Here is a 26285-nt window from a genome sequence, read left to right as displayed (position 1 = left end):
AAAAAAAAAAATTTAAGTTATTTATATTCACTTACAGGTATATTTTCCAAATGTGTTCACAATGTTCAGAAAGTGCACATTTTGAAGTCTTGTTTCAGTATTACAAATGTCCATGACCTATATATAATAGCAGCGCCATGTGCAACACTATCGTTAAAGAACTGTCTATGTTTCCATTACTGACCCTGTTTTGCAAGAGTATAATGAAAATACAAGAATTTGCTCTTAGCTAGAACTTAGTGTCCATAATGTCTTCAGTATGGTATTTTTAAATATTTGGATTTAATTCTATACAGCAGTCAGAGTCTGAAAAACAGAAAGTTAGTTGTTTCACTTTTTGGCGCTCATTTTTACGTAACAAGTATTATCAAGAATTAAAGTGAGCTTACAAGCACATGAAGAGCCCTCAATAATAAAAGCTCCACAAACTATTACCACACTGTTAAAAACTTAACAAAAACCAATAAGATTTAGTTAATGATTTGTGGATCCTTACAAAATTACTTTTCATGATTTAACAACAGATAACATCAATGAAAATATCATATATAAAAACAGCTTAGCTCTTAAGCTCTTAACCTCAATGGTCTGACAAACATATTTAAACAAGAATATTTGGAGTTAAGACTAGTGCTAAATTTAGCTCCTAAATGTAGCTAAATTTAGATTTGAGAGTTTAGATACTCTCAACTTGATATGCCTTTGAAAAAAAAAAAAAGTCCAACTTTCAGAAGAGTCTGAAAAACAGCAGTTTCAAGTAAGTCTGGAGCAATTAGGTATTGTGGCTAGCGTTACCATAAATATGTACTATATGCTGACTTGACAAAATTGTGTTAAGAGAAGAGTGAGCTGAACCACTACCTCTGAAGGTTCTTGCTTTGGTTATCTTTAAAAAAAAAGAAATTCGGACTGTTACAATAACAGTGCAAGTTCATTATAAAGCCACATGCCTCTCTGCAGATGTTCTCTTATTGATTGGTTTTTATTATGCCCACTGCCAGCAATGGACATTCTGCTTAGAAAATCCACCTCCTGCTGTAAAAGGTTTGGCTGAACCAAGCGAAGAAAATAATTCCAATATCAGATTCAAAAGGGAACGCACTATTTCCTTTAGTTCTTGTTAAGAGTATTTAAAAGCCTTCTCTCCACGTCCAGTCTTTTTGAAATACAAGGCACAAATAGGGAGTGGACATTCCAGCAAAAAGTGATTGTCTGAAATTAACAGTCCACAGCGGTCTTCTAGTCCAGCACAATGAAACATTTTTGCTGTCCAATTCTATGCCACATCTTCTAGATAATCTGCAACATCACTTAACCGAGAAATGCTAAGGTCTTGCGTGATGCCTTCAAGCTAGAAAATAAATGAAATTACAAACTCAGAAATCATAGAAGCACTAAGTATTATTTCTTGTAATCCTTCCTAGACCATCCCATCCTTTTGGCCTCAAGCTCTTTCAGTCAGATTTCAACTCCTTTAGGAGGCACTCAGACAGATCTTGAGAAATAGGGATAAGACTTTCCTATGCTGGATATTAAACCAGTCTCAAATACATTTTATATGCCTAGAAACAGACAGTGAATTGTGCTACCAAACAATTGTTGTGGGGTTTTTGTTTTTTAATCACTATATTATCTAACTTGACAGGAATACTAGGTGTAAAAGTACAGAACACAACAAATAATACAACTTTAGCATGTATCCTAGAAATCTATGATAAGGGCACATTCCTTCATGGAAGGTTAAAAAAAGTCAAGATAAGATCGTAAGAATGTCAAGAAGAACAATTTTAAAAGAATCATACTTTATCACTGGCATTTGAATCTTCTGTTTCCACAGAAATTTCATCTATTTCTTCACCAATACTGATATCACTTTTTTCTGAGCGATGACTAGTACTAGAGAGAAAGAAAACCATAAATGTAGAAATAAGACTTTATTTTCGAACATCCAGGTATTACATTCACTTTCACTTTATAACTGACATTTGATTTGGATTTCACTTCCTAGCAAGTTAAATATGAAGTTACTTAAAAACCCATAACAACTAAAGGCTTTCTACCTAGATGAAGCCATGATAAATACTGATAAATACTTAGGCCTCAATCCTGCAGTTTACAACACCAATACCTTCACGTCATATGGATGAGGCTGTTAAATATTTATTACTGCCTACTCATGATGCTTTATTTTTTAGTTGAATATTTCGGCATACACTATATTCATTGTCTAATAGCATTAAAGTGTTAAAACATTGCTAAGTGCATGGTTTAGGAAAAAAAAAAACAAACCACCAAACAACACACCTTCCACAAAAAAGCAACAACTTCCCATCACCTTAAATTAGCACCAGATTTTTAAGGAACCCGCTACACAAAAAGGATCTTTTTTTTCCAATTTGTAACTATATGTATCAAAATAATAAAGCAAAGTTTAAAGGAGTTCAGAGATATTGACAGACTCCAGCAATAGTGACTACCTGAAATATGAAATAATTCAAATATGCCAGTGGATATGCTTATAATGCATGAAATACTATGCTACTGCAATATCATCCTTCTCTTACCTGTTGAAGTCATCAGCATACTCATCGTCATCTCCATTTCCTAAATAATATTAAAAAAGTATTAATCAAACAAGTTCTCTCTTCAGGAAATGCAAAAAAGAATCTATTCCTGCACAAAAATACATGGTTTGATGGCCAGCAAAAGTAGGAATAGATTAAATTACTTGTGCAGATTAAGGAAGAGAAGCTGAGTTTATGTTTGTTGTTAATTAATCTCAATCTCATTTACACAAACTGTTTTGAAATTCAACATGCGTTTTCAGGATGTTTACTACATTGTTGAAGACAAAATACTTAGAAGCTTTATTTTGAGAAAGAGTTGATACTTCTTATATCACATCATCTTCATATTGCTCCTAAAGCTTACAAAGCAACTTCCAAAGGTGTGGAGGGCAAGTAAATATGTCACTGAAAAACTGGGCGACTTGTCTGGCTATCTTTTTCTGCAGATATAACCCTTCTTTTCTTAGAAACCTAGAGAACAAAATTTATCACTTGATATTAGCCAATGTATGCATGGAATTAATAAATTTTTTGCTGCATGTGTAAAATACTAATCCACATCCAAGACACCAGTTTTCACTTTTCTGTATTCCTTTAGATCAGATCTTGCTCTGAACTCCAGTAAGTTTCACAGTGGTGTTAAATAGAGTGACAGAAGTCAAAGCTGAAGATTTTAGTTCAATATGTCTATTTCAGTTTCTCAGATTCCTCTAAGAAGCTGGGCCAGAACTTACAGTTAAAAGTATCAGAGCTTACTCATATTTAGCAGTTACTTGCCTAATTCTAGTGATCCCAGTTTTGCATTCACCAACCGCAGGTCTTTCAAAACAGAGTTTCTATTCAAATCTGTAACAAAACAAAAGCATTTATATCAGAAATTTAATTTCTGACTCTTTTATAAGATCCCACTTAAACATACCCATCAACCATTTATAACAAGTGTTCTTTTATAATAACCTTACTGCCATACTATACTATATAATTACATATTATATCAAATTTTCAGGTCTGAACTCTGCTAACATTTAAAAACATGAGTAGCAAACAGGGACAATCTTCCAGTATTCAGGATCAGGTTTTACAACATGAAAGCAAATATCTGTAAAGAACTTATGCAAACAGTGTAAGACAACAATAAAAAGTAAGTTAATTTCAGTTAAAAACTGAGCAGTACAATTTTATACTCCTGAAAACTGCTTTATATACACACACACAAAAAGGAGTGTAGGTAAGTATTTCATGCTCCAAAACATAAGATGCCCCAATGGTAGCATAATATATCAAAACCAGTATGCGATCACTCAGTGAAAAAAGCATTACTACGAAGCACATTACAACCAGAAGGGGGCCACACACAGGCTACTTAATTACATTTGCATCTGAATGTGTAGATCGGTCATTACCTTACAGGAAATATCTCCTACATTCATCAAAACACAAAAACATGTGAAAACTTACTATCAGACTCCTTTAGAGAAGGTGCACCAGTCAGGGAGCTTAACCCACTTTTTAGAGGCGGTGCATCAGAAAGGGATGCTAGACCTCCTGCTTTATTAGCTTCAGTTTTCCTAGAACAAACCAAATAAGTAAGTACTTCACAGAGCTGTAAAATATGCATAATGACTTTCTTTTCTATTATTTACTAAATTGTCATAAGACTGGAACAGCAATATTTACAGCAAAAAGAGCAAGGGGAAAGGACTATTCATTCTGCAGTCTTAAAAACAGTAGGCAGTTTACTGGCACAAGTGTAAAGCAAGACATTCAGCAAGAAAGTCACTTTCTCACCTATGCAAAGACTTCTGCCTGCCTTGTTTCACAGACAGAGCTCCTGCACCTTCATCACCTTCACTATTTTTATCAAGGGGCCTTTCATTATCCCCACATGTAAACGCAGCCAAAAGAAGAAAGATTCAGATATAAATCAATATTTAAATTAGTTTGTTTTACAACTAAAAGAGATTATGTCTGACTAAACTATTAATCCTAAGAGCAGTCAGTTCACAGAATGAAAACCTCTCAGCTAGAGCAAGACAGATCTCATCATCATGTCTTGAAGTTCACTTGGCTACTACCTATTCCATTCATATATTTAAAGTGTTGAGTTCAAATACTACTTGCAAATAAAGGATGAAGAAACACTATTAAAAAGAGATCACGACTTTCACATTTAGTATTACCAGAACTGTTTGTTACTATTATTCCATTCCTATTAGTAATGGACAACATTTGAACCATTCATTGTATCTGTATCACCAAAATACCACATATACCATCACATATTAAAACACTTTAAAATTTTGAACAACAGGTCAGAGACCTAGGGGCAATGAGAGCTTGGATCATCTCTTACTCTGTCCTTAGTAACTTCTTGCTCCCATCCTGTCTAATGCACCCTTCTTACAGGAATGGGCAAAGTTCCCATAAGGAATTTACCTTTTTGCAAACCAAGCGATGCTGGTGCCTCTCCTACTTACTCACCCCTTGGGACTCAGGCACACCAGCACAACATACCACACAAGGATTTCACCTGAAGAATATGTTCTTTTTTCTCCTCTAGAGGAGCTGCCAGGAGGGTAGAAGTGAAAGACTCAGCAGAGACAGCTCCGTTACAATTAGTTGCTAGCTCATTTGTCATTAGCATACCTTATTATGGAACATTACTATAACATCCACATCACAGTAACATTATGAGGTACAAATTACTACTTGGTGGACTGTGACTACTACAGACACACATAATTTGGAAATAATTTTTTCTGTAGGGAGTTTCTCTACTAGGAAAAAAAAAATCCTTATTTTACTGAATAATTAAGAGACTTTCTTGGATGGTCTTTTTAAAGAAATCCAGTTTACCAAATTTCAAAGTGAATTTCCCTTCTTGTCATATGAAAATGCTCGAACAATAAGAAATTAGTAAATATTATTATTATCCAGAAGTTTTTCCAGCCTTTTCTACTTTTCCCAACTTGCCATTTAAACCTATTTTATGGCAACACAACCACTGGCTACGATGGTTAGACTTTGGTTAAAGGCTAGTTAAATGAGCTCTTGACTAAGGAGTAAATGCACTCAGATGCAGTTTTAATCTTGATATTTCCAATAAGAAAAAGAGAAAAGAAATACCATGGTAGGGTTATTTGTAACACACAATATTTTCCAGAGAAAAATCACTGCTCTGAGGAAAGAGATTCTGCTCTTTATACACATCCAACTAAAGCTGTATTATAAATAATCTTTCTCAAAGAGTCCGTTAATTTGCTAGAAAGAGACCTAGTTTACCTGGCATGATTACTTTGTGCTGTACCAGAATGATCCCATTCCAAGAGTAAGCATCTACTGTAGCGATATTACAAAAAAGTTTATAGTGTTCTATCCACTATCAATGTAGTTGGGGGAAAAAGCCAACATGATGGGAGCTACCGTCAAACTGACTTGCAAACGCTTCTGCAACCTCTTCTGGTAACCTCTACTAAGCTAGAGCAATTCTCCGATTACTTGAGCACAGCAAAAGAAACCATGAAATGATCTTGCAGCATTTCTCAATAAAGATATTTAAATTAAGCTTCCAGATAATGCTACATGGTAATGCAAAGCTAGGTTTTTCAGTTTTATAACAAAGCTGTTGTATAGTTCAGTCACTAGTTCTTGTTTCAAATGTATTTTTCAGTCATCAGAGGCCACAGATGAACAATAAAAAAATGCCCTTCAGAAGTGTCTGCAAAATTGACATATGCAGAAATAACAACACTTCACTGAAAACATAGAACTGCAAACAAAAGCTGCTGCAATGTGAAGAGGAAACCCTCAGCTGCGAGAAAACTTTCCTTATTCTCACAGTTTACATACAGAGCCAGTTTACACATTCACCAGATTTTTTGTACTCCTTACAAAGCCATTTAGGTATATAAAGCACTATCCCTGTCACTGTCCACTTCCTTTAGTACTGATCACCACTGCAGCTCTGCCACAAGAAGAGACACCAATGTCTGTGCCTCATACATGTTCATTTCACCAAAGAAATAGGCTGGGGACTTTATATAGTCTAACTGATGCACCTTAAAGCAATACAGGTTTTTCCACTCATGGTACATCCAAGAGATCCCAGATGACACTGTGCATTTCAAAGAATAGAATCATAGGATCATAGAAATGCACATTTCAGAAACAAGCTGTTCCAGAACAGATCTAAACACTCACATTTACAAAGTGCGAATAATCAAACATCAGCCAGCTGTCAAAGGTCTGTAAGCATACTGAGGACAAAAGAAACCTTTATTAAGTAGAACATCCATGTTACTTACCAGCCGTAAGTTCTTTCTGGTTTGGGTATAGGATCATCAAAAAAAGAATCTCCCTCTACATCATCTTCATCCACACCTGGATCACTTTTTTCTTTGGTATTTAAGTCTTTGTTTTCTAGTTGAGGATCTAATTTTGTTTCATTAGGCAGAAAATGAATGCTTCTTTTGCTTGCTTCCCCTGATGAGACACTTGTATCACTTTGAGTGGTTTCAGCCACCTTGAAAGATAAAGAAAAAAGCCCTCACTGAAACAAGTAAGTAATTTCTCTTGAAGAAAACCCATATAAACTACATTTATGTCTTATAATACTGTAAGTGGTAATATAAACACACGACATAATATACACCTACCATCACTTTTTAAAAAGTTACCTCAAATTTATTAGTACTTCTCAGGAATTTATTGGTATCATCAGGCATTACACAAGAGTAAAAAGTTGTTTTATCACTTTAGAAAGGAAGCGCTCTTTATTGTTGCTGCCATTAAAAAAATTTTGTTCCATCCTCTGCATTGCTTTACTATCTAGATCACCTCTATTATAAAAGCAACCAATTTTAAAAAGATGTTGGTCATCAAATAAAGAAATCTACACACAGACCAATTCTTACCTCCTAGCTTTGAATATAGGTGGGTTTGTTTTACAGCCTGAAAGTTACATTATGCTTTATTAGTATTATTTTGCAACTCGTCTATAAACAAATGTTGTTAGTTACAGCCATCAACTTCAAAAGAAATCAGTTTAAACCCATGCAGATTACTCTAACTTCCATATTAAGTGGTAATCTCTGCAATATAATATTAGGCTTTAAAATGGCAAGCATAAGACAGCAGTTAATGATACTTTCTCCCTCCAAATAGTAAAAACAAAAATGACACAAACAAGATACTTTAAAAGTACGTAACTTCCAGTCTTTATATCATGCTTATGTCTGTCCTACAGATACTCAAGCATGTAAGGACTGTTCTATATGCTAACTTTAAGACCAAGTAATACGGCTGAAATTGTATCTTTGCAAAACTTTGTGGCCCAAAGAAAAATATTCAAATTTACCTAGACAACCAAGCTGTTGTGAAAAACCAGGTTTTTATTTTTAAACAATAGCATCTTGCTACCTAGCAAGCAGTACTGCAATTTGTAATCTTCCCCTAGACTTATTAAAAATAAGCCAGTGAAAAAGATTGATTTATTTCACTAACTTCATTCCTGCACACTAAGAATAGCAACAGTTTTGAAACAAAACCAGTGGTACTGTTTAATCCATATAACTAATACACAGGTTGCACTGTCCCAAGTATTTCTTTATCAGTCATTAACTTTCATTCAGAAGGTTGAAGTAAAATTTTCAAACTGTAGGCCATGGAAGTTGAGAAAGGCCTACCAAGGTCATTTTATCTCACTCACAGAACCACATTAAATTGCTGGCAGCAGCTCAGTTCTTCTAGGGCAAGAAAAAGTTCTTATACCTGTAAGTGGTAGTAACAACAATATTTTAATTTCCTATCCTAGAGGAACAGAATTTTTGTTGAAAATTAAGAGCTCAGTGCTATCCTGACTGGAGTAAGAGAAATTACAGCTAATTTCTGGGTCCTGAGGGAGTGAGCTGCTGCTATCTCATCTGAGAAACCAGAAGCACAACAGTTGGCCTTTGCTTGAATTCATATATTGTGAAGTTTTGCTAAAGTGAAATAACTACTTTCAAATTGTAGTGATAGGTTAACTATGGCTAAGGATTCAAGGAGCAACATGCCTACCTTGGGTTTCAGACTAATGATGTTAATAAGATAAGTCAGAGTGTGGTTTCACACTTGCACTTAAACAAATGTAAATCTTTGCTGCTGCCAAGAGCTGTGGTCTTGGTTTCTCCTAGCACACTCCCTTCTATGTTACATCTATTGGTTGCCAAGTCACAGTCAGAGCCAGTTCGGCTCACAGGTTTGCTGAAAAACCACCAGAGAATCTCGTTTCAATCAGGAAGTCTAGACTGTTCAGGTAACTTCCATCTTGCTCCAGCCAGGACTAGCTAAAATTTCCTTCTTCTGCATTATTTTTGCTCCAAGTATGTTGCACGGACAGAATATTCTCCCATCCTGTCTTTGCCAAGGAGAGAGAGAACCAAGAAAAACAAACAAACAAAGAAACAAACAAAAAAATAACAACTAAGAACTGTAGTCCTGTTAAGATATCCACTACTTTTTCTTAGAGGAGTATGTAGTCCAACCAACAGCTGTTGTTTCTATGAGGAAACATCCATACAGAAACCAATTTTCTCCCATTTCTGAGATAAATACATTTTCATGGAGGATTCAGCAATATCTTATGAAAAGCATTTGCAGAATATGTTCATCTATCTCCCACTGCAACAGAATCATGATTTGCTTGCCATAGAAGATGGGTATAAAGAATATAAGAAGCCTGATCATAAATTCCAACTTGTTGGAAATTATATTCTACTTGCAACCTCATCACATCAGAAAGAGCATGTAAATGAAAGTGTTATCATCACCACCTCAGCTGCTGCTGCATGCCGTAAGTATTCAACTCTTAACTGTGGTGTTCTGACAAAGCACAAAACTCTCCTTAAAAAAAGGAAACATGGTTCAGTGAATGATCTTTTACCATACTTTTAATACTTCTTGCTCAGAATTAAATACTCCTATCTGGTAGTTTCTCTAAAACTTAGACCTCAGAATAAACCTTAGAATCACTTTCTTGTGTCCATATACTTATTGCGGATTAAGTATACACACATTAAAAAAATGCCACTATCGACTGGACCAGTCACAATCACTATCATCAAGCTGAAGTCAGTCAACAGAAGAAGGTTTTGCATCTATGCACTAGTGCATCTAAATAGTCAATAGCAGCCTGAAAAATAATTTTGACAACCTCAACACAGAGAAGAATACAACAAACTGCAATACAGTATCACTTCTGGAAAACAGCACTAATCTTTGGAAATAATTCAGACACAGTTTATATTTATTTTCTATGCAGTTTAGACAGCACTATTTGAGCTGGGTACAGGAGTTCCTGTTTTGTACAGGCCCAAACAATTGTGATAAAAGAACTAAGACTCTCATTTATTCTTGTTATAATCTTAAACAACAGGAATGACTGTTACTACTCCATGATACCTTCTCTAAAGCAGAGATTCCAGGCATAACTTAAAACTCATTCTTATCAATCTAGTTTCCTAATGAAACAAGTCTTAAGATATCATACTCCTCTGTGCTTGTGTCTCTCTGTCTTCCCCTAACTAACGTATTTTGGACTGGCTGGCTAAGTTCAACCACTGCAAAAAGGGTAGAAGTTTCAAAAAAAAAAAAAACAACAACAAACCAAACCACTGCATAACTGCATTGTAGAAAGCTCTGTCAAGAACAGACATAAAGGAATAAGATTCATACCTGACAGAGGTTGGACCAGCCTTGAGACATATGCATGCACACCCAGGAAAAAAAACGATATGAAACCTGGTTCAATTTACAAGCTGCTGGAACTACTTTTTTCCTCCTCTAGACAACTATTCTTTTCCTGAGGAAAAGCCATATAACAAACACTTAGCTCTTCTCTTTCTGACCTACTTATTTCAAATAAAGTAATTTAAACCCAAAGATGAAAGGTGGTATATGCAAGGGAGAATGGAATATTTATGACTTTAACTCATCATCAGTAGTCCTTCTTAGCTCATCTAGAACCACCCTAAGACAAAAGTAGGGGCTCAGGTATGAAGCGACAGTATTAGTAACAATGATATTTAATCAGTATTGAGATCTTTTTAGTGGATTTCTTGTTTTAAAAGCTGGTGCCAAGCAAGAATTATCTTCTCTCAAAGCAGGTCTGAAATTATTACAATTTTCATTCTAAGGTCACTTACAGATTTTAAGATACTATCAACAAGCACAGCAATTAATAAAATAACTTAATCTTGAAATGAAGCTTGCTTTTCAAATTGTATAGTTTCATAGTTTTGCCATGCAAAAGTTCTTTACTTTGCATGGCAAAAGTAAAGAACTGGGATAAAATGAAGCAGATCCAAACTGAGTTGTCATTTTATTGTCTTTTATCCTTATCACTCCTTCTCCCAAATGAATAAACTAACAACAAAATCCATGCAATGTTATATTTCTCAGCTTTCATTAGTGAGCTGGAAAGCTTCTAAGTTATTTCCAGTAATCTCATAAGAAGCTATTAAAACTTTTTATGTGATCAGATTACATCAATAATTTGAACAAACTAAATATTTAGTACTTGAATCAGGGTTGTTTTGCTTTGTGTGTTGTTTTTGTTTGGTTGGTTTTTGTTTTTTTTTAACTGGATGCAGCAGGTAGCTGTGGAAAAGAGGCTTTAGTGATCATGCCTCTTCATGCCCTACACTTTCCCATAATTCTCAATCTGTTGATTAGTTCCAGGCAAACGCAAAGGAGTATTAGAGGCCTGGAAAACGTTAGTTAATACAGATTTTGTGCTAACAGAAAGCAACAGAGAAAAGAAAGTCACAGGACTCAACACAAAGACAGTTGTATCCTAACACCGTATCAATCCCAAGCAGCAATGGGCCAGCTGCCCGATAAACAGACAAGTTAGCCCCAGCCTATCTGTGTCTCACAGATACTCTGTGTATCTGCTGTCACCTACCCAGTCAGAAAGGTACAGGACTTAGCAGATCATTTAAGTGAATGCCATCGTAACCACAGTTGCATAGGAGTTCTCTCTTTTACTTATCTCATGTATGTTCTGTAGCTTTTTCATTATATATAAACAATCTTACCTTATTTGGTATGGGGTGTGTACTTGATCTTCCATCAGATGATTTTGATGTGGGGCACAGGCTATCACTTAAAACTGGAGCCACCTAAGAAGTTTCACATAAACACATATTAAAAATATATTTAATTTTGTCTAATACCATCAAACAAGAAACAAGGCTACCATCCTCACTCACACAGTATGCAAAGTGTGACACTGTGATGCTATGTCAGGAAGTTTATGACAACTACTTCTGAATTTAGGCTTTTGTTGGGGTACTGAATGCATGTTGGGTGCAGAGAATTTTCTTCTGAGCCACAATCACGACAGAGACTAATAAGATGCTATTGGTTGGATTTCATTCATTTAATCACCAACTTAATTACATATTCCATTAACTGTCATTGCCTTCAGGTAGCTCAATACTTTCATATATTTAGTTTTAAATACATATGTTTTCAGAACAGTTTTAAAGCTTTTAACAAAACCAATTCTAGGCTTTTCAGGTCATATTAAAATTAGGAGTATGCCAAAGAAAATAGGTACAGCTAGAAGTGTTATCAAACCACTAGAAATTAGAAAATAAGTGATACAGTGTTTTGTGTCATTTATCTGGATTCACTCTGCATTACTATGTTGTAGCAGAATATTAGTAAAGAGTACCAGGGTGGCATTAAAAGTAATGCAATAGTCATAATCTTTATCTTTCAGCATTGTTTTCTGATAAGTTATGTTGAAGGCATTTCCTATTATACTAACTATAATAAAGACCTTAAACAGTATAATACTACAATGGTAGCCAAATGTTCTTAATTTGAGTTTATTTTTCATCACTGAAGTGAAAATGAATAAAGAATTATGAAGAAAGGAAGAAGTTACATGTTAACACTACTTACTTCTCCGCTGCCTGAAATCTTTTTCTGCTGACATTTTCTAACAACCTCCAACAACAGAGGACCACCCACAGTACCTTCTGCTTCTATAATTCCCAAATCTCGAGCTAAGTTTTCTCGACCATCAAGGCCATTTAACTGGGGAAAAAAAACACCATTTAAAAAAAAAAATCACAACACAGAAATAACTGTCAGAAAACACAATATATATTTTGTAATATAACTCCTAAAGCTTTTTGGTCTTATTTAACACAGCAATGTTTTGACTAAACAGTGATTATTTAAGACCTCCTGTTGCAGATGGACTAAAGTAATGATAGCCTGTTGCATCATTTACTTCTGATCTGTACCTGAACTTATCACAGACCATCCAAAGTTGTTTTAAATATGCAAGTATTCATCATTAGCATGCTTCAGGATTTAAGGATTTATATGGTCAAGTTACTTCAGCCTATCACATTTAAAAGTGGATCCTAGGACACCTTGCCAGTGGTTCCAGCAAATTCATAGATGATGGAGAGTCCCCATTCCTGTGCATATAGAAGTACACCAGCATAGGTCAACACTTACTTTCAGTCTGTTTCACTTTCTGTCCAAACCCATGTTTGTTTGTTTTTTTAAACAGGGATGAAAGTAATTCAATACCAGCCAAAAAAAAAAAAAATCGACAGGAAAAAATTAAAGAAAAATACACTTTTAAAAACTGAACTTCACATTATAGCAGAAACAGAATGCTGCAGCAAACCCAGGGTGGTCGGCATAACCTCAGAATGGCAATACTGCAAACAGCACCAGTTAATCTTGAACTCTTACAATTATTTAGTGACACTTCCTATCAAAACACTGGTCAAGCAAATACTGAAGCAAGCCACCACTAGTCAAGCACACTGAAACATGGAGGATAAAGAGACAATAAAACAGACTGCTCAGAGGTGGGCTAGTACAGGAAGACAAAGTAAAATCTTTCAGCACTATACACAGCAGCCTTGGCCAACTTGCTTAACTTTGGCCTAATTTCATATATGCACTGCAATAGGTAAAAAATGTTTTTACTGGAAAAAGGAAGTGGGCGTTCCAAAGATCATGAGATGCCTTTACAACACAAACAAAGCACTGGTCCCAAGAATGAGTGGCAACATGACAGAAAGCACGACTGTTTCTATTTGGTAGCATGAACGTGAATCTGTGTACAGATGTGTCCTAGTGCAATCAGTGCAGCTAAGGATATTTGGCAAAGGACAAGGGTGTATGGGATTTTCTTTCATTAAGCCCCTAAAAAGAAACATGAACTTCTGAGAAACAGAAGTCAATTAATTGATTTAACAAAGTTAGATTTTTAATAAATTAACTATTTAAACTGACATTAAGAATAAAAATGAGTATTTGAGATGTAAAGAGAAATTCTTCAGTTAAATGGAACTGTTTCAACCCCAAATTTTTTATTAAAACCTTTTTATCATAAAAAGAGACAAAGGGACAAACATGATGAAAAACCTCTAACTCAATATCAAAAGCCTAAAAGCAATCAGCTGGGCTACATGACCATTGTAGGTCCCTGCCAGCTGAACTATTCTATTTAATCACTTTTTGTCATGTGCATCTGCACAAAGTCCTTTGTTTCACTGAAATTTCTCTCAGAGTAGATTACTGACATTATTTTAATTTTCGTGTAACAATATTAAGTTAATATCATGACATAGTAAAATGATTGGCAAAAACTGTTGCAGGAGTATTGTTGTATATACTGTTATGGATTTCACAAAAATTATTGATTAGTTAATTCAAAATTAACATATTATCAAGCACTGGTTTTTGATAAAGGGAATACTCACTCATATTAGCACACTTTCCTGGAATATGTGTCTTTATGGCAATAAGTACCTTTTACAGACTAAACATAAAAAATTATTTAGAATAAACACAATCAAGAGGCTTACACAAATCTACTATAGCTTCTGTATTCATTGTCATGCACTCCAAACAATCAGCATAGCATACAAATAAAACCAGTGTATCTTACTGTGCTTGATTCAGGCTGAAAAACAGCCAATGTAAAATCAAGATTGAAAAACCGTAGAAATTCTGCCACAAGACCTGCTACCAAGCGACCTAAAAAGGAAATGAGAAGAGTAAAAATACACCAGACAGAAACAATTCTTACTTCAAAGATTTAACATTAACACAGCTTCAGTATGAACATCTACATTGATTCAACACTCCTACAAACATCATTTAGACATTCAGCAAACTAACATCACATAGCTAATTTGTATACCAATTCCCTAATTTTTAACTCAGCCATCGTATCAAAATTATTTAAATCAGCAATACTGCAGGAGCATAAATAGAGATTGCTCACAAAATTCAGGTGTAAGATTATTTTTTTTAAACTATTCAGCTGTTTTAAAGACATCATTTTGGCATGTCTCCTATGTGCGCATTCACTACCGTACCTCTACAGTGAGTTTTCACTGGTTACTGTTTCTATTACTCTATAATGGCTGAGTTAGCATAATCATAACTCATCATGAAATATTAATTTAAATGCATTAGTTACCTCAACTAAAAATACAACTTCAGCAATATGAACTTCAAAAATTACAGATTGAATTCTATTCTGAATGAATAGTAATTATGACATTTGACAGGAACAAAAGCATCCTTTATGTCATGAAGACTGTACTGTTAATAGAAGATTCAAAGATTTAATCCTTTGTTCCCTATTTTTATTATTTTGAGAAGTATACTAAACAAAGAACTTACCATCTTTTGTACCTAAAAAACTTTTCAAGCTTTCATTTACCAGAGGTGTTTTGTTCTGTCAAAAAGCAAAAACCAAACAGTAATTAACATCATCCTCATACTAGCAAGAAACTGAAAACCATAGCAAGTTGGTGTTCTGGTGTCTGGCTGTTCCACAATGATGCCTGGCACATGTAATTCACTGAAGAGCAGTAAAAGCTGCAGAGCCATACATTTACTTCAGCAAATTAAAATTGTCTCAGTATTTGTTATAAAAGCTACAGAGCTAGAGTAATTTCACCAAAATTCTTAATAGCACACTGACTTTTATTTACTTAATGATTAAAAAGGCAAGTTAAGCTGTTAACTTCCCAAATTGCCCCTCTAATATAGTGTCAAGTTTGTCTAAGGAAATTCAGTCCCACTTTTTAAAAAATGGGAATTTACAAATCATCTAGACAAAGTGTGGACGGTGTGGCTCACAAATCAATACTAATCTTCTATTAATTAAAAGACCTTAAAAGATATTATGAAAATGTTTTTTCTCCTTTGTTAGATTGGCCCTCTTCAACTTCGATTTTTAAACAGAGATAAATCAATGTGCTATGTTTGGGTTTGTCAAAATTGTTCAGGGATTTTTCAAACCAAATTCTAAATGCCATTCCTAACATATCAAAATATTCTGGGTAAGAACCTAACTCAAAGAAAAGGATCTATTATAGGTATTTATCACTCTAGTCTTAAATGCTAACACACACAAGAAAGCACTGCGTGAAAAGAGAACTACATCTTGCTTGTTATTTAGCAATTCAGAGTAGTGATAAGTATTAATATATTTTCAGTGTCTCTACAGTGTAAAATTAAATTATCATGATACATTTAAGCCTTTTGAAAAAAGGGTGAGCAGAGATCAACTGTAGCAAATCCCTCTTCAACCCTATTACTCTCCAGATAGTCTGGGAGGTTGTTCTCTGGGTACTCTAATATGCTGAAGCTTCCCATAAGAGATGGCACCCTTCTGCTATATCACTCTTCCATTATGTCTTCTTCAGCAATCTTATGTTAGATTTCTGGAATATGGAATCTCATACCATAGAATAACTACTTCCCCTCCTCACTAATGTCACAATAACGTCTGTTTCAGTTGTGCAATTTTCCAGAAAGAGCACAACCATCTAACCAGTGGAGGAATAGGACAGTTTTCCATTCCTCTCTTTTGAAACAGAGAGCCTGGACATACAGCACCCTCTCTTCTTTAGTTCTAGAGAATGGAAAGACACAGGAAATGAGGCAACGCCAGCAGTAGAAGGGATCACAAAACTACCATCTGCATACCACAGCAGTATTGCTACTTAATCATGCTAGTATCATATACCCTTAATATTATTATATTGTCAAGGTATCAGTACATAGTCCATAGTCCATCTTTTAATTCAGAATTCTTCCTTAAATATAAGCAAATTATCCTGAAGTAAGCCTACAACATCCTTATGAAAAATACCAAAAGCATTAGCATACTTGGCAAGTTGCTGCATTAAATTTGAGAGCAATTCAAAAAAACCCCACTATAATATTTTACATTTCAAAAGATGTTATTCCGATTTGATAACATCTTGATCAGTCAACTAGAATTTTTTTTTGAAGACGTATTTGATGGAAAAGATATTTAGTTATTCCAGTCAGTTGGACAGAAGCAATATAAAACCAGCAGAGATAGTTACTTAAAGCTACAATTCAAAAGGTTATGTAACAATTCTTATTTCTAAACATCAGGAAACACCCTGGTAGTCCTGTTTTGTGTCCTTTAAGCATCATGCTCTTATGCAATAATACATAATTTTCTCTTGTTACATTTCACAAATGGAAATTATTAAAGCCGTTATATTTAATTCTACATGAAGCACTATCAGGATGATGATTTTTTAAAAAAAATTCTTTTTTTAAGGTTCTCTTACCTCTACTTTCTCTTGTTCTTCTAATGCCAGAAAAACAGCTGCTCGCAACTCTGCCTGCCAAATAAAAAATAAATAAAAAAACCAAACAGCATTTCTACAAGCACTGTTTTCCCGATGCAAATAGAATGCAAAGAGCCAGCAAGTAGCTTAACAGCTATTTGTTTCTCCTCAAGCAACTTGGCATCAATTGTAATCTACATCAGTGCAATTAAGACACTTAAGATCACAGGCAATGTGACTTGAGGCTGAGAAAGAAGAGTGTTCAGTCTGAGAACAAGGCGGTCAGGGGATTTGATACAAGGCTTCCTAAATTATTTTTTCATACACAAAAAGATTCCAAATTACCTACATTATCTCCTATTAGTTTCTTCTGAGAGTTTAAAATCCAACTCTTATAGGCAGCTTTGAAACACCTACTCTTCATTTACAATTCACAGAATCGTATAGGTTGGAAAAGACCTTTAAGATCGAGTCCAACCGTAAACCTAACACTACCAAGACCACCACTATACCATGTCCCTAAATTTGTTCAGGAGACATGAACAAATAGCTTGTGATAATACATTTCAAGAAGTTAATGTTAAGATATACAAATTCCTATGACTTATTGTCAGATCACACTCAAAGAAACGGAATTTCTCAAGGGAAAAAGAGAGCATGATTCCAGTCATTCAAATATTCCTGTACTGAGGCTTTACCTAACTTATTTTTATTATCTTAATATCAAGGATCAGAATTCTTCTAAGGACTATTTTCAATATTTAAGCTTAAGCCTTGCCTACTTTTTAAAATTTTTTTTTTTAAATACTACAGTTTCTCTACGTCTTTCACTAAACACATCAAATGGACAACATACATTACGTTTGACGGAGTTTGCCACTTCAGTCAACTCTTAATCTGACATCTTGAAGTAGCCAGTAGATAACACTGCAGTAATAAACTATAAAACACAGTACTACTCTGTATACCAGTTTTCTCAAGAGCAAAGAAGAAAGCAAGCTTTTAAAGAAAGACTGATTTCCATAACTAAGAATAATATGAAGAGTGTCTGGATTTTCTCATGTATATTACAAAAAGTAGCTAAACATGGATTACCCTGTAACTGTTTCCTCCCACCAAAAAAACCCCCACCAACTTTCACAGGAAAAACAAACTAAACACTTCCTTTTTAAGTATAACCCTCTTTGGACACCATTTTAAAGGACAAAGTAATGCAAAAAAGTTAAAAAGACTTCCCATCAAAAGAAGTGTAAAATGCTTACCATAATTGTATGCAATGGTCATACTGACACTGCAGTTACATTTTTTCCGGTGCTGGGGTACAGCATTCAATCAACAAATCCTCTTACAACCCATTAATTTAAATATTATTCTTACAAAAACAGTTTACATTTAACTTTCTAACCAACAGCTAACAACTTGTTTATGTAGTCTTATGTCACTATGAAAAACTTAAAATAGTTGCAAGGCTGACTTTCTTTTCCACTGATGCTACAGAAACCAAGTATACTTACATAAGAGGACAAGAATAACAAAAAAGCATTTCTGAAACAGACTGGCTATTACAACTGTTCAAAATAAAATACACTAGCCATTACATGTGGGTAGGGTAAACCCCCTTAAAGGTCTGGATCATGAGACTGTAGAACAAAGTTGTCTGAAAGTAGTTGCCATTACATCAGCTGGTCCAGAGTCTGATCTGTTTGAGATTTTGGAACAATATCACAACTGTAATTCCTTTTCACATAACTAATTATTTGCCTGCTCCACTCCTCTAGGTCCAACCCAGTGGCTTTTAAATACAGACTAAGGTGCTTTTCTTCCTCTTCTCATCTATTTAATGACACAGTGTCAATTTCTTCCAGATGTTGCCATTCCCAATTAATAGCACATTCACCTTATATTTCCATTAGTGCCCAATTAATATCCTTAAGGTCAGGATCTCAGCACCAGAGGATAATGCCACTGGTATTTACTACATCTCCCTTTGGCTTACCTGCATCATCTAGAATACCACCCTACAGCCTTTCCACAGATAAGCAGCCCTCCAATTGGTCCTTCAATCCTGTGAGCGTCACAGTAAGTTTGAAGTTAAGCACTCCGGTACTACCTCCACAAGGAAGGTTTACACCATTCCAGCACACTGACCTTTGTCCTTTGAGGTGGGTACTGCTCAGATCAGAGCAAGATATTCTCAAAAGATCATACCAATAAATTTAGACATGGAATCATACACTTGAATCTCTGTGAGGTTAAAGCAGTAATTCTCAAGTTCACGAGGGAGAAAGTAAAAAGCAACAATAACAAAGCTGAGGCCAAAGGTAAAGTCACCCAAATACAAGGAGATGAATCATACTACACAGTAGGATGGACAGTGTCATATAGGCTTTTCAGGACCCGAGACAAGTCACAGAGAATTTGAACACCAGAGACCGAGACCACCATCATCATGTATGGTCAGAGCAATTTGCTCCCACCAGCAGATATGGAGGCTTACATAACTACGTAGATTAATCCATTTACACAGTGTTCTTCTCCACCATCCACCCTCTTTTTTTTAAAAGAAGTGTAAAGGGTTTGCATTTGTCTTTGCCGTAGTACCCTTTGGTGCCAGCCCAATCTGTGCTCCATACATTGTTACAAACTGCTCTTGCCATTCCCCTATTCCACACTGCCCCATTCTGCTAGCAGTTTTCAACATAATCCAAATACTTTTTGAAGAATTTTATTCACAGACTAGCAGTAAATCAGACCAAAGCTTGATATTCAACTTGCCCACTCATACCCTTCCTAGGTCTTCAATAAAACAGGGTTATGCCAATAGAGCCAGATGTTGATGAGCAAGGTGACAGTGTATATCTATCACTCTTGCATCCACCAAACCCACAGGCTTCTTTCTCATCCTGTGGAAGGTGCCCATTCCCTTCTATCCCTAAGAAGTTTTATCAGGCAAGAGCTCATACCAATGAGACAGCAATTTGATTTCACTTAACTTAGCTAAAATGCAAAAGACTAGCATTGTATATGACCACCTCTGTCTGTATTCAGCAGGGAAATGAATGGGTCAGTATTTTGAAACAAAAGTACGTTTCCCCTTTCCCTCCCACGCGTTTACAGCTCACACAACACTGTCTCTTGCCAACTGCTGTTGCACTGTAAATCAGAAGCTTGTAGTCCATGGAAACATCTTTTCTGCACTGGGTTGTAGTATCCCTCTTCAGAACCTAGATAAGTTTATCCTGCTCCGGATACGCGCAAAAGGCTCTGTATTTAAAGTACTGTACAGGAAAACAGCTCCCTCAGTCTACAGTTCTCTGGGAAAGGGAAAAACAGTTCTTACTATCTCAAGAGCTCCCCAAACACATTTTTTAGGTGGCATCTCAAAAATGCCAACCTGATTTGCAATATGCTCTTAATAATAAGTTAACAAGCACCTACCTTAACAAGGTTATTAATCTGATTGAGCACACTTGTAAAAGCCACCCACAGCAGCTTTCATCCAGATACTGGACAAAAACTAGAGGGATAAGATAGAGACTGTCCAGGACTGAAGGATGATCTGTAGCCTATAACTACCTGCTACTTGCAGACTAACACGTACATATGTAGCATGGAGTTTTCTTTTATTGTGGCAATTGTCTCTATTGTGCTGCAAGGCATTTGTCCAGCACTTAAACAAGAGAGCTTACTATTCTAGGGCAAAACTTGAGACATGGTTTTCCAATAGGAAAGCACTTGGGGACTTCAAACTTATTTCTATGCCTCAAAGCACGTAGGCACATCACTGACCAAGATGACTTCTTATAATAGGCACTAAGCACAAACTGTGGATATATATGGCTTATACGTTGCACACTGGTCTCCTTTGCATAGCTACACAATTCACTTGCAAACATCCTGATATCCCAACACCTTCCAAAGAGATCTTGGCAAAATTATTTTTTCCTATCAAGCTTTATTCATACTTTCTACTTCTGACGCAGTATTTTAGATGAACAGGCAATGGCTTCACAACACTGATCTCGATATGCTGTGGAATACTAGATCAAAAAGGAGTCACTTTAATTTCATAAAATGCTTTGTATATGCAGTATAGTTAAGTATGACATTGTCTGCTAGTTGACAGAGCCTTGCTGTCTGTTTCATGCATCTCAACATCATTTCTACAAACCCTGAGTCCTGCAGCTTTTGCAGAGGAAGTCCTAGGATTTCTTTTTTCAATCAAAGACCCATTAGCAGAAAGCATAACATAAATTTCAGCTTTCCAAATGTATATGCCACCCCTGTTCTCAACCTGCTTAAGCAGCTGAACACATGCAGTTTTTGAAGCCACATACAGGCAACTTTGTGCATTCCCTAAAAAACAAGGGGTAGGCAAGTTCAGCAACTGTCAATAAGGGAGACATTCACTTCAGGAGATCTCCAACAGGCCAGCTGGAGGTGCAAAACTCTCCTGCAAGCTTGCATTCACAAATCGTAACTAACACATGCATCAGTGGATGGTGTGGTTAAAATGTATGTTTGGGGCAGTGAAATGATTAAAGCAATGCATAAGATTAAAGTAGGGGTAAAAGAATGCATTGCTGCTGAGATAAACTATTTACAGATCTTCCAGGCAAAGCACAGGCATGTATAACTGCCATCTGTTCCTGTGCTATGAAACAACCCCATGCATGCACAAGCCTAAACAAACCCTTGCATATGTAAAATTTAGTGGCACATGGGCACCTTCCTGCACAGCCTTCAGCATCTCCACTTCCTAACTCCAAAATGACTGTCTTATATCTACCTCAGTAGATACTGAGCAAGACTGGCATAGCATTAAGCAGTCTAACCACTGGTGACCACCCCAGGCTAAAACCCTGCGTGCATCAGGCTAAAAGCCTGTACCAGTCTATATGCATCACAGATCCAAAGCTGGTGCCAAACCATAACCAGCAACTTCACCACCAATGTCACTCTGTACCCTCCCCACCACTCTCCATCTGTGAAGTCTGTGAGGTTCTCATCCTTGAGCAGTACCAGTAAAGTAGTTTGCATGACCATTTTTTGTCCACTTCAGTGGAAAACTCTTCAACTTAGCAGCCTTAATTGGCTAAGAAAAAGTTAAACTTGCTGGCAGTGTAATTGAAAAGATGAAGAATGCTGGAAAAAGAAATAGGAAGAATCCATACCATAAAGGAAGTTGTAAACACCTAAAAGTCATAAACTGTAAATACCTGCAGCTACATTTATCATGCGCTTAATCTGCATGTCACAAGCAGTGCTCATTCTATGTTCCTAAAGGTAGGACACATCCACAACGTCAAGAGGACCATACTGATATTTGAACGTTGAATTTCAGTTAGTTAATCCGAAATCATTATAAATGGTTATATTTTACTTAACTTATAAAAATAAGAAGAAATAGATGGTACATAAAAAAACAATTCCCCTTGATTCCAAAAAATTAGTCAACTTTCTGATATGAACTGCTTTAAAAAAACCAAGCAAACAAAAACCACAACATCCAGAAAACAGGCGATTACACTGTAGTGTGCAGCATACTCATCATGACAGTTAATAATTCAAAGACATTTAAAAGCTTTGTTCATTATAATATATGGAATGAAGATGAAAAGGCAAATAGGACAATTTTAACTGACCTATCCATATGCAGTTAACAGCCCATTTTAAAAATAGTATTTTTATTCTATCTAACAACACATTATTTGCCAGTACCTCAGCTGTCTAGGCATTGAACCAAATTAGCAAGAAATTAGCAAGAATCAGCTGGCCAAAAGCATTACTAGCCATATGATATTAGTGATGCTAACCTCCCTCATATTTGTAGCAACAGCAAGTTCCCGAGAAGATGCAAAATTCAGGTGGCATAAACTTATTTTTCCAGAACAAAAGAGATTAAAAGATACAAACCAAAACAAAATAAGACAACAAAGGAACACAGTAAGAAGCATAATGGCTCTTCTTGCTCTGATGACAACAGCTTCCCTAGGAGAGAGAAAGTGATCATTCTCTTCAAGTCAGAAGAACATCTCTATTTGTAAAGCATGCATCACACAGTATCAGTGATAATTTTCACTCAAATACAAATACCTACAGTTATATTCTATGTGTTTACAGCATTCATTAGGAAGCAGTCTTATCCATCAGATTCATTCCAATTATTAACAAATTATATATATACACACACTCTGCAGCTTAAAGACAGGAAATTCTCAACTGCAAATGGCAAATATATTTACACATCTTCCAGTTTTCACAATATGACTTCATTAAATACTCCAGTGTTCAAAGTCTAAGGTAAATAGAAAAATCATGAACAGATTTTTCAGCTACACATTTTAATCAGTGAACATTTTTTTCAGCTAATTTACATCAACACCAATGCGTCCAAGAAATTAATCTCAAAATAAGAACTAATAAAACTGCAAGCCATTATAAAATCATGTTGTACTAGAGAACAAAGTCATCACCATAAGTTTCTTTCTAAAAATTACTCATTGTGTTACAAAATGCATTAGCTGGCAGTCCAATACTTTCTATCCACTGAAATAATTCCACTTGAATTCTAATCCTTCCAGAGCTGTCTTTACCTGTAGTGCTTTACCAATTCAGCTATACATTGACCATATAATTTTCTTTAATGTATCTACTTCAATAAATCTCAAATACATTATTACAGTTAGCTTTCTAGCCTCATCCACCTTGCAAAAATGGTCAGTACTCATTCTGAAGTATAAAATAAAACACTGTTTTAATAAGATGTAAATGTTCCTGCAGTTCTACCACATAATAAAAAAATATTGACACACAATAAAGAAACACTATTGATCACAACTATGTTTAATTTATTTTAATAAAAGGATGATGGCAATTTTTTTTATGCATGGTGTAACCCAATTTCAATTAAAAGCTGATGATTTAAGACTTGATCAACCTTAATTCTTCTGGAAGACAAAGGGCTTTTTGTCAGGTATTAGCACAACAAATTCTGTAAGTCATTAATACTATCAATCAACAGACAGCTATCAAAGTCGTGTGCCAATTAAGGTTTACAGCTAAGAAAAAAACACCACAAATTCCTCAAATGAGCAGCCTTAACCATAAGCATACCAATTATTAAACAGTAACTCCTAGTATTAAAGAGACATAACCTGGTAAGTAGGATGCAGTTTGTATTTTTCTAAGTCATTTGTTAGTTTGCCCTAAGGGTACCTTGCACCATATTGGATACCACACACTTTTGGCATTATAGAATAACAAAAGTTACAATAAATGTATTTACACAAAACTCATCAAACTGGCAACCATAGTACAAAAATTTGCACACTACACAAATGCTGGAATTAAACTACAGCTCACATCCTCAATATTACCTAATTGGCTTGTGATTTTTTTAATTATCATTTTATTATCACCATACTTTTATTGGTTAACGCTACGTGAAAGGTTAACAGGTGGCTCAAAAGGCCTATGTGCCACTTAACTAGAAAAAGCTCTCCCTACTCAAAATACAGTTACATGAGCTAGAATCTTCATCTACTTATGGAATTTAAATAAGGATTATCCATTTGAAATGCAAGAACAACACATTTTTAATAATACTATTTTGTTGAAAAGTATGACTAGCCCAAAATCCAGTGGACTTCAAAGTACACAAAGATACTCTCACTTCCATTAATCATTTCTGTTGTTGAACTGTTCCTGAAATATCAGCAATGATCATCCACTTCTTGAATGCTTAAAATAGAAGACTGTGGATCAATGCCACCATTCTTGATCTGAAATCCCAACTTCATTTCTCCTCCAGCTTGGAAGGGAATCCATCAGTTCTTACGCTTCCATATCTGTATGGGTCTCTTGCTATACACAATAGTTATTACTGGAAGCTTCTAACTTGAAGAAGAAACCATGGAACCAATTTTCATATCCTTTCTGACACAAGCTCAGGCTACACCACAGGCTTGGAATTAGTGTATGCTCCACTACAACACTATCTTCCACACATTTTCTTAACATAGCATTATTTGTTCCCTGTAGACAGGCAGTATCCCGAGTTTCCAGGTTTACCAAGCCTCCAAGACACAGCTCAAGCAACCCACGCTCAAAAAGAACAATGTTTAAACAGCGACCCTCAAGGACACCTGCTAGAAATTTTCAATAGGGGCTTTTCGTTTCGAAGCAGAGAGAAACTCTGTCCACCCTGTCCCACACCACCCGGCGGCTGAATGTTTCCAGCGGGTTCGGCAGCAGCAAGACAGCTCTTGCGGTCACACGGTATTTAGGAGGGCGAAACCGCACAGCCGGGCTCCCTGCGGCGGCCGAGCGCTCCCCTCCCTCTCCCCGTCTGGGCGATTTTGCAACTCCTGCGGCCGCCGGGCAGACCTCATGCGGCGGTCAGGCCTCGGGCCCTCGGCTCCGCGTCGAGCACGTACCAGCTCTACCACGCAAGGCAGGCGCTGGACGCGGCTCCTCGCCGAGCCCGAGCGACCGGAGAGCACCAGGGTGAAAGCAGGCGCCACCGCCAGGCCGTGACGCCGAGAGGGGGCCCCAGCCGAGAACACCGGCTAGAAGCGGCTGCGAGAGGGGACGGAGCCCATGAAGCCCCAGCCTCCCCCCCCCCGCGCTCCGCGGGGCTGTTAACCGCCGCCGGCCCCAGCCAGCGCTCCCCCCTCCCCGCTGCTCGACGTGTGCGCGGACGGGAGGCTCTCCTTCACCCCACCTTAATCTTATTGAGCACCCCGCTGCTTTCCAGCGTCTGGACCAGCAGGTCCCGCAGCTCTGTGTCCTCCTCCGTCGCTGCGGCCGCCATCTTGTTTCTCCCTGACAACCGCCCAAACTGCGCTAGCGCTAAGACGAGCCCGGCAGATTCGCCTCCGCCGCCGGGAGAGGCACCAACCCAGCGGCGGACCCGAAGAAACGAGGCACGGCGGGCCGGCGGCCACCCTCAGTAGCGGCCCGAAAGGGGACGTAGCGAGGCCGCAGCCGCCCAGCACCTCAACCTTCCGCGGCGCCTGGAAACTGCGGCGGCAAATAGGGAGCGCGGCCACCAGCACCGCGAGTGGCGGGC

General features: G+C 36.6%; 1 protein-coding gene across 5 annotated transcripts; it reads right to left on the bottom strand.

Annotated features, from left to right (window-relative positions):
* Positions 1-656: 656 nt before the first annotated feature.
* CEP43 (centrosomal protein 43) lies at positions 657-26285 on the bottom strand. Of its 5 annotated transcripts, XM_072856247.1 has the most exons (13): positions 25938-26282; positions 23129-23203; positions 17213-17266; positions 15279-15333; positions 14536-14624; positions 12519-12653; positions 11645-11728; positions 6872-7089; positions 4026-4135; positions 3345-3413; positions 2565-2604; positions 1803-1896; positions 657-1351 (listed from the first exon to the last, which is right to left on the bottom strand). In XM_072856247.1, exons 1-13 carry the CDS (start codon positions 26025-26027, stop codon positions 1277-1279), a joined length of 1188 nt encoding a protein of 395 aa, XP_072712348.1. In that variant the 5' UTR covers positions 26028-26282; the 3' UTR covers positions 657-1276. The 5 variants fall into 5 exon arrangements, with proteins under 5 accessions (XP_072712348.1, XP_072712350.1, XP_072712349.1 ...); XM_072856249.1 differs by lacking the exon at positions 14536-14624 and having other exon boundaries at positions 15319-15333; positions 25938-26285; XM_072856248.1 differs by lacking the exon at positions 23129-23203 and having other exon boundaries at positions 25938-26278.

This window comes from Ciconia boyciana, chromosome 3, assembly GCF_034638445.1.
Source record: "Ciconia boyciana chromosome 3, ASM3463844v1, whole genome shotgun sequence".
NCBI lineage: Eukaryota > Metazoa > Chordata > Aves > Ciconiiformes > Ciconiidae > Ciconia > Ciconia boyciana.
This window is presented reverse-complemented; position numbering and strand designations above follow the sequence as displayed.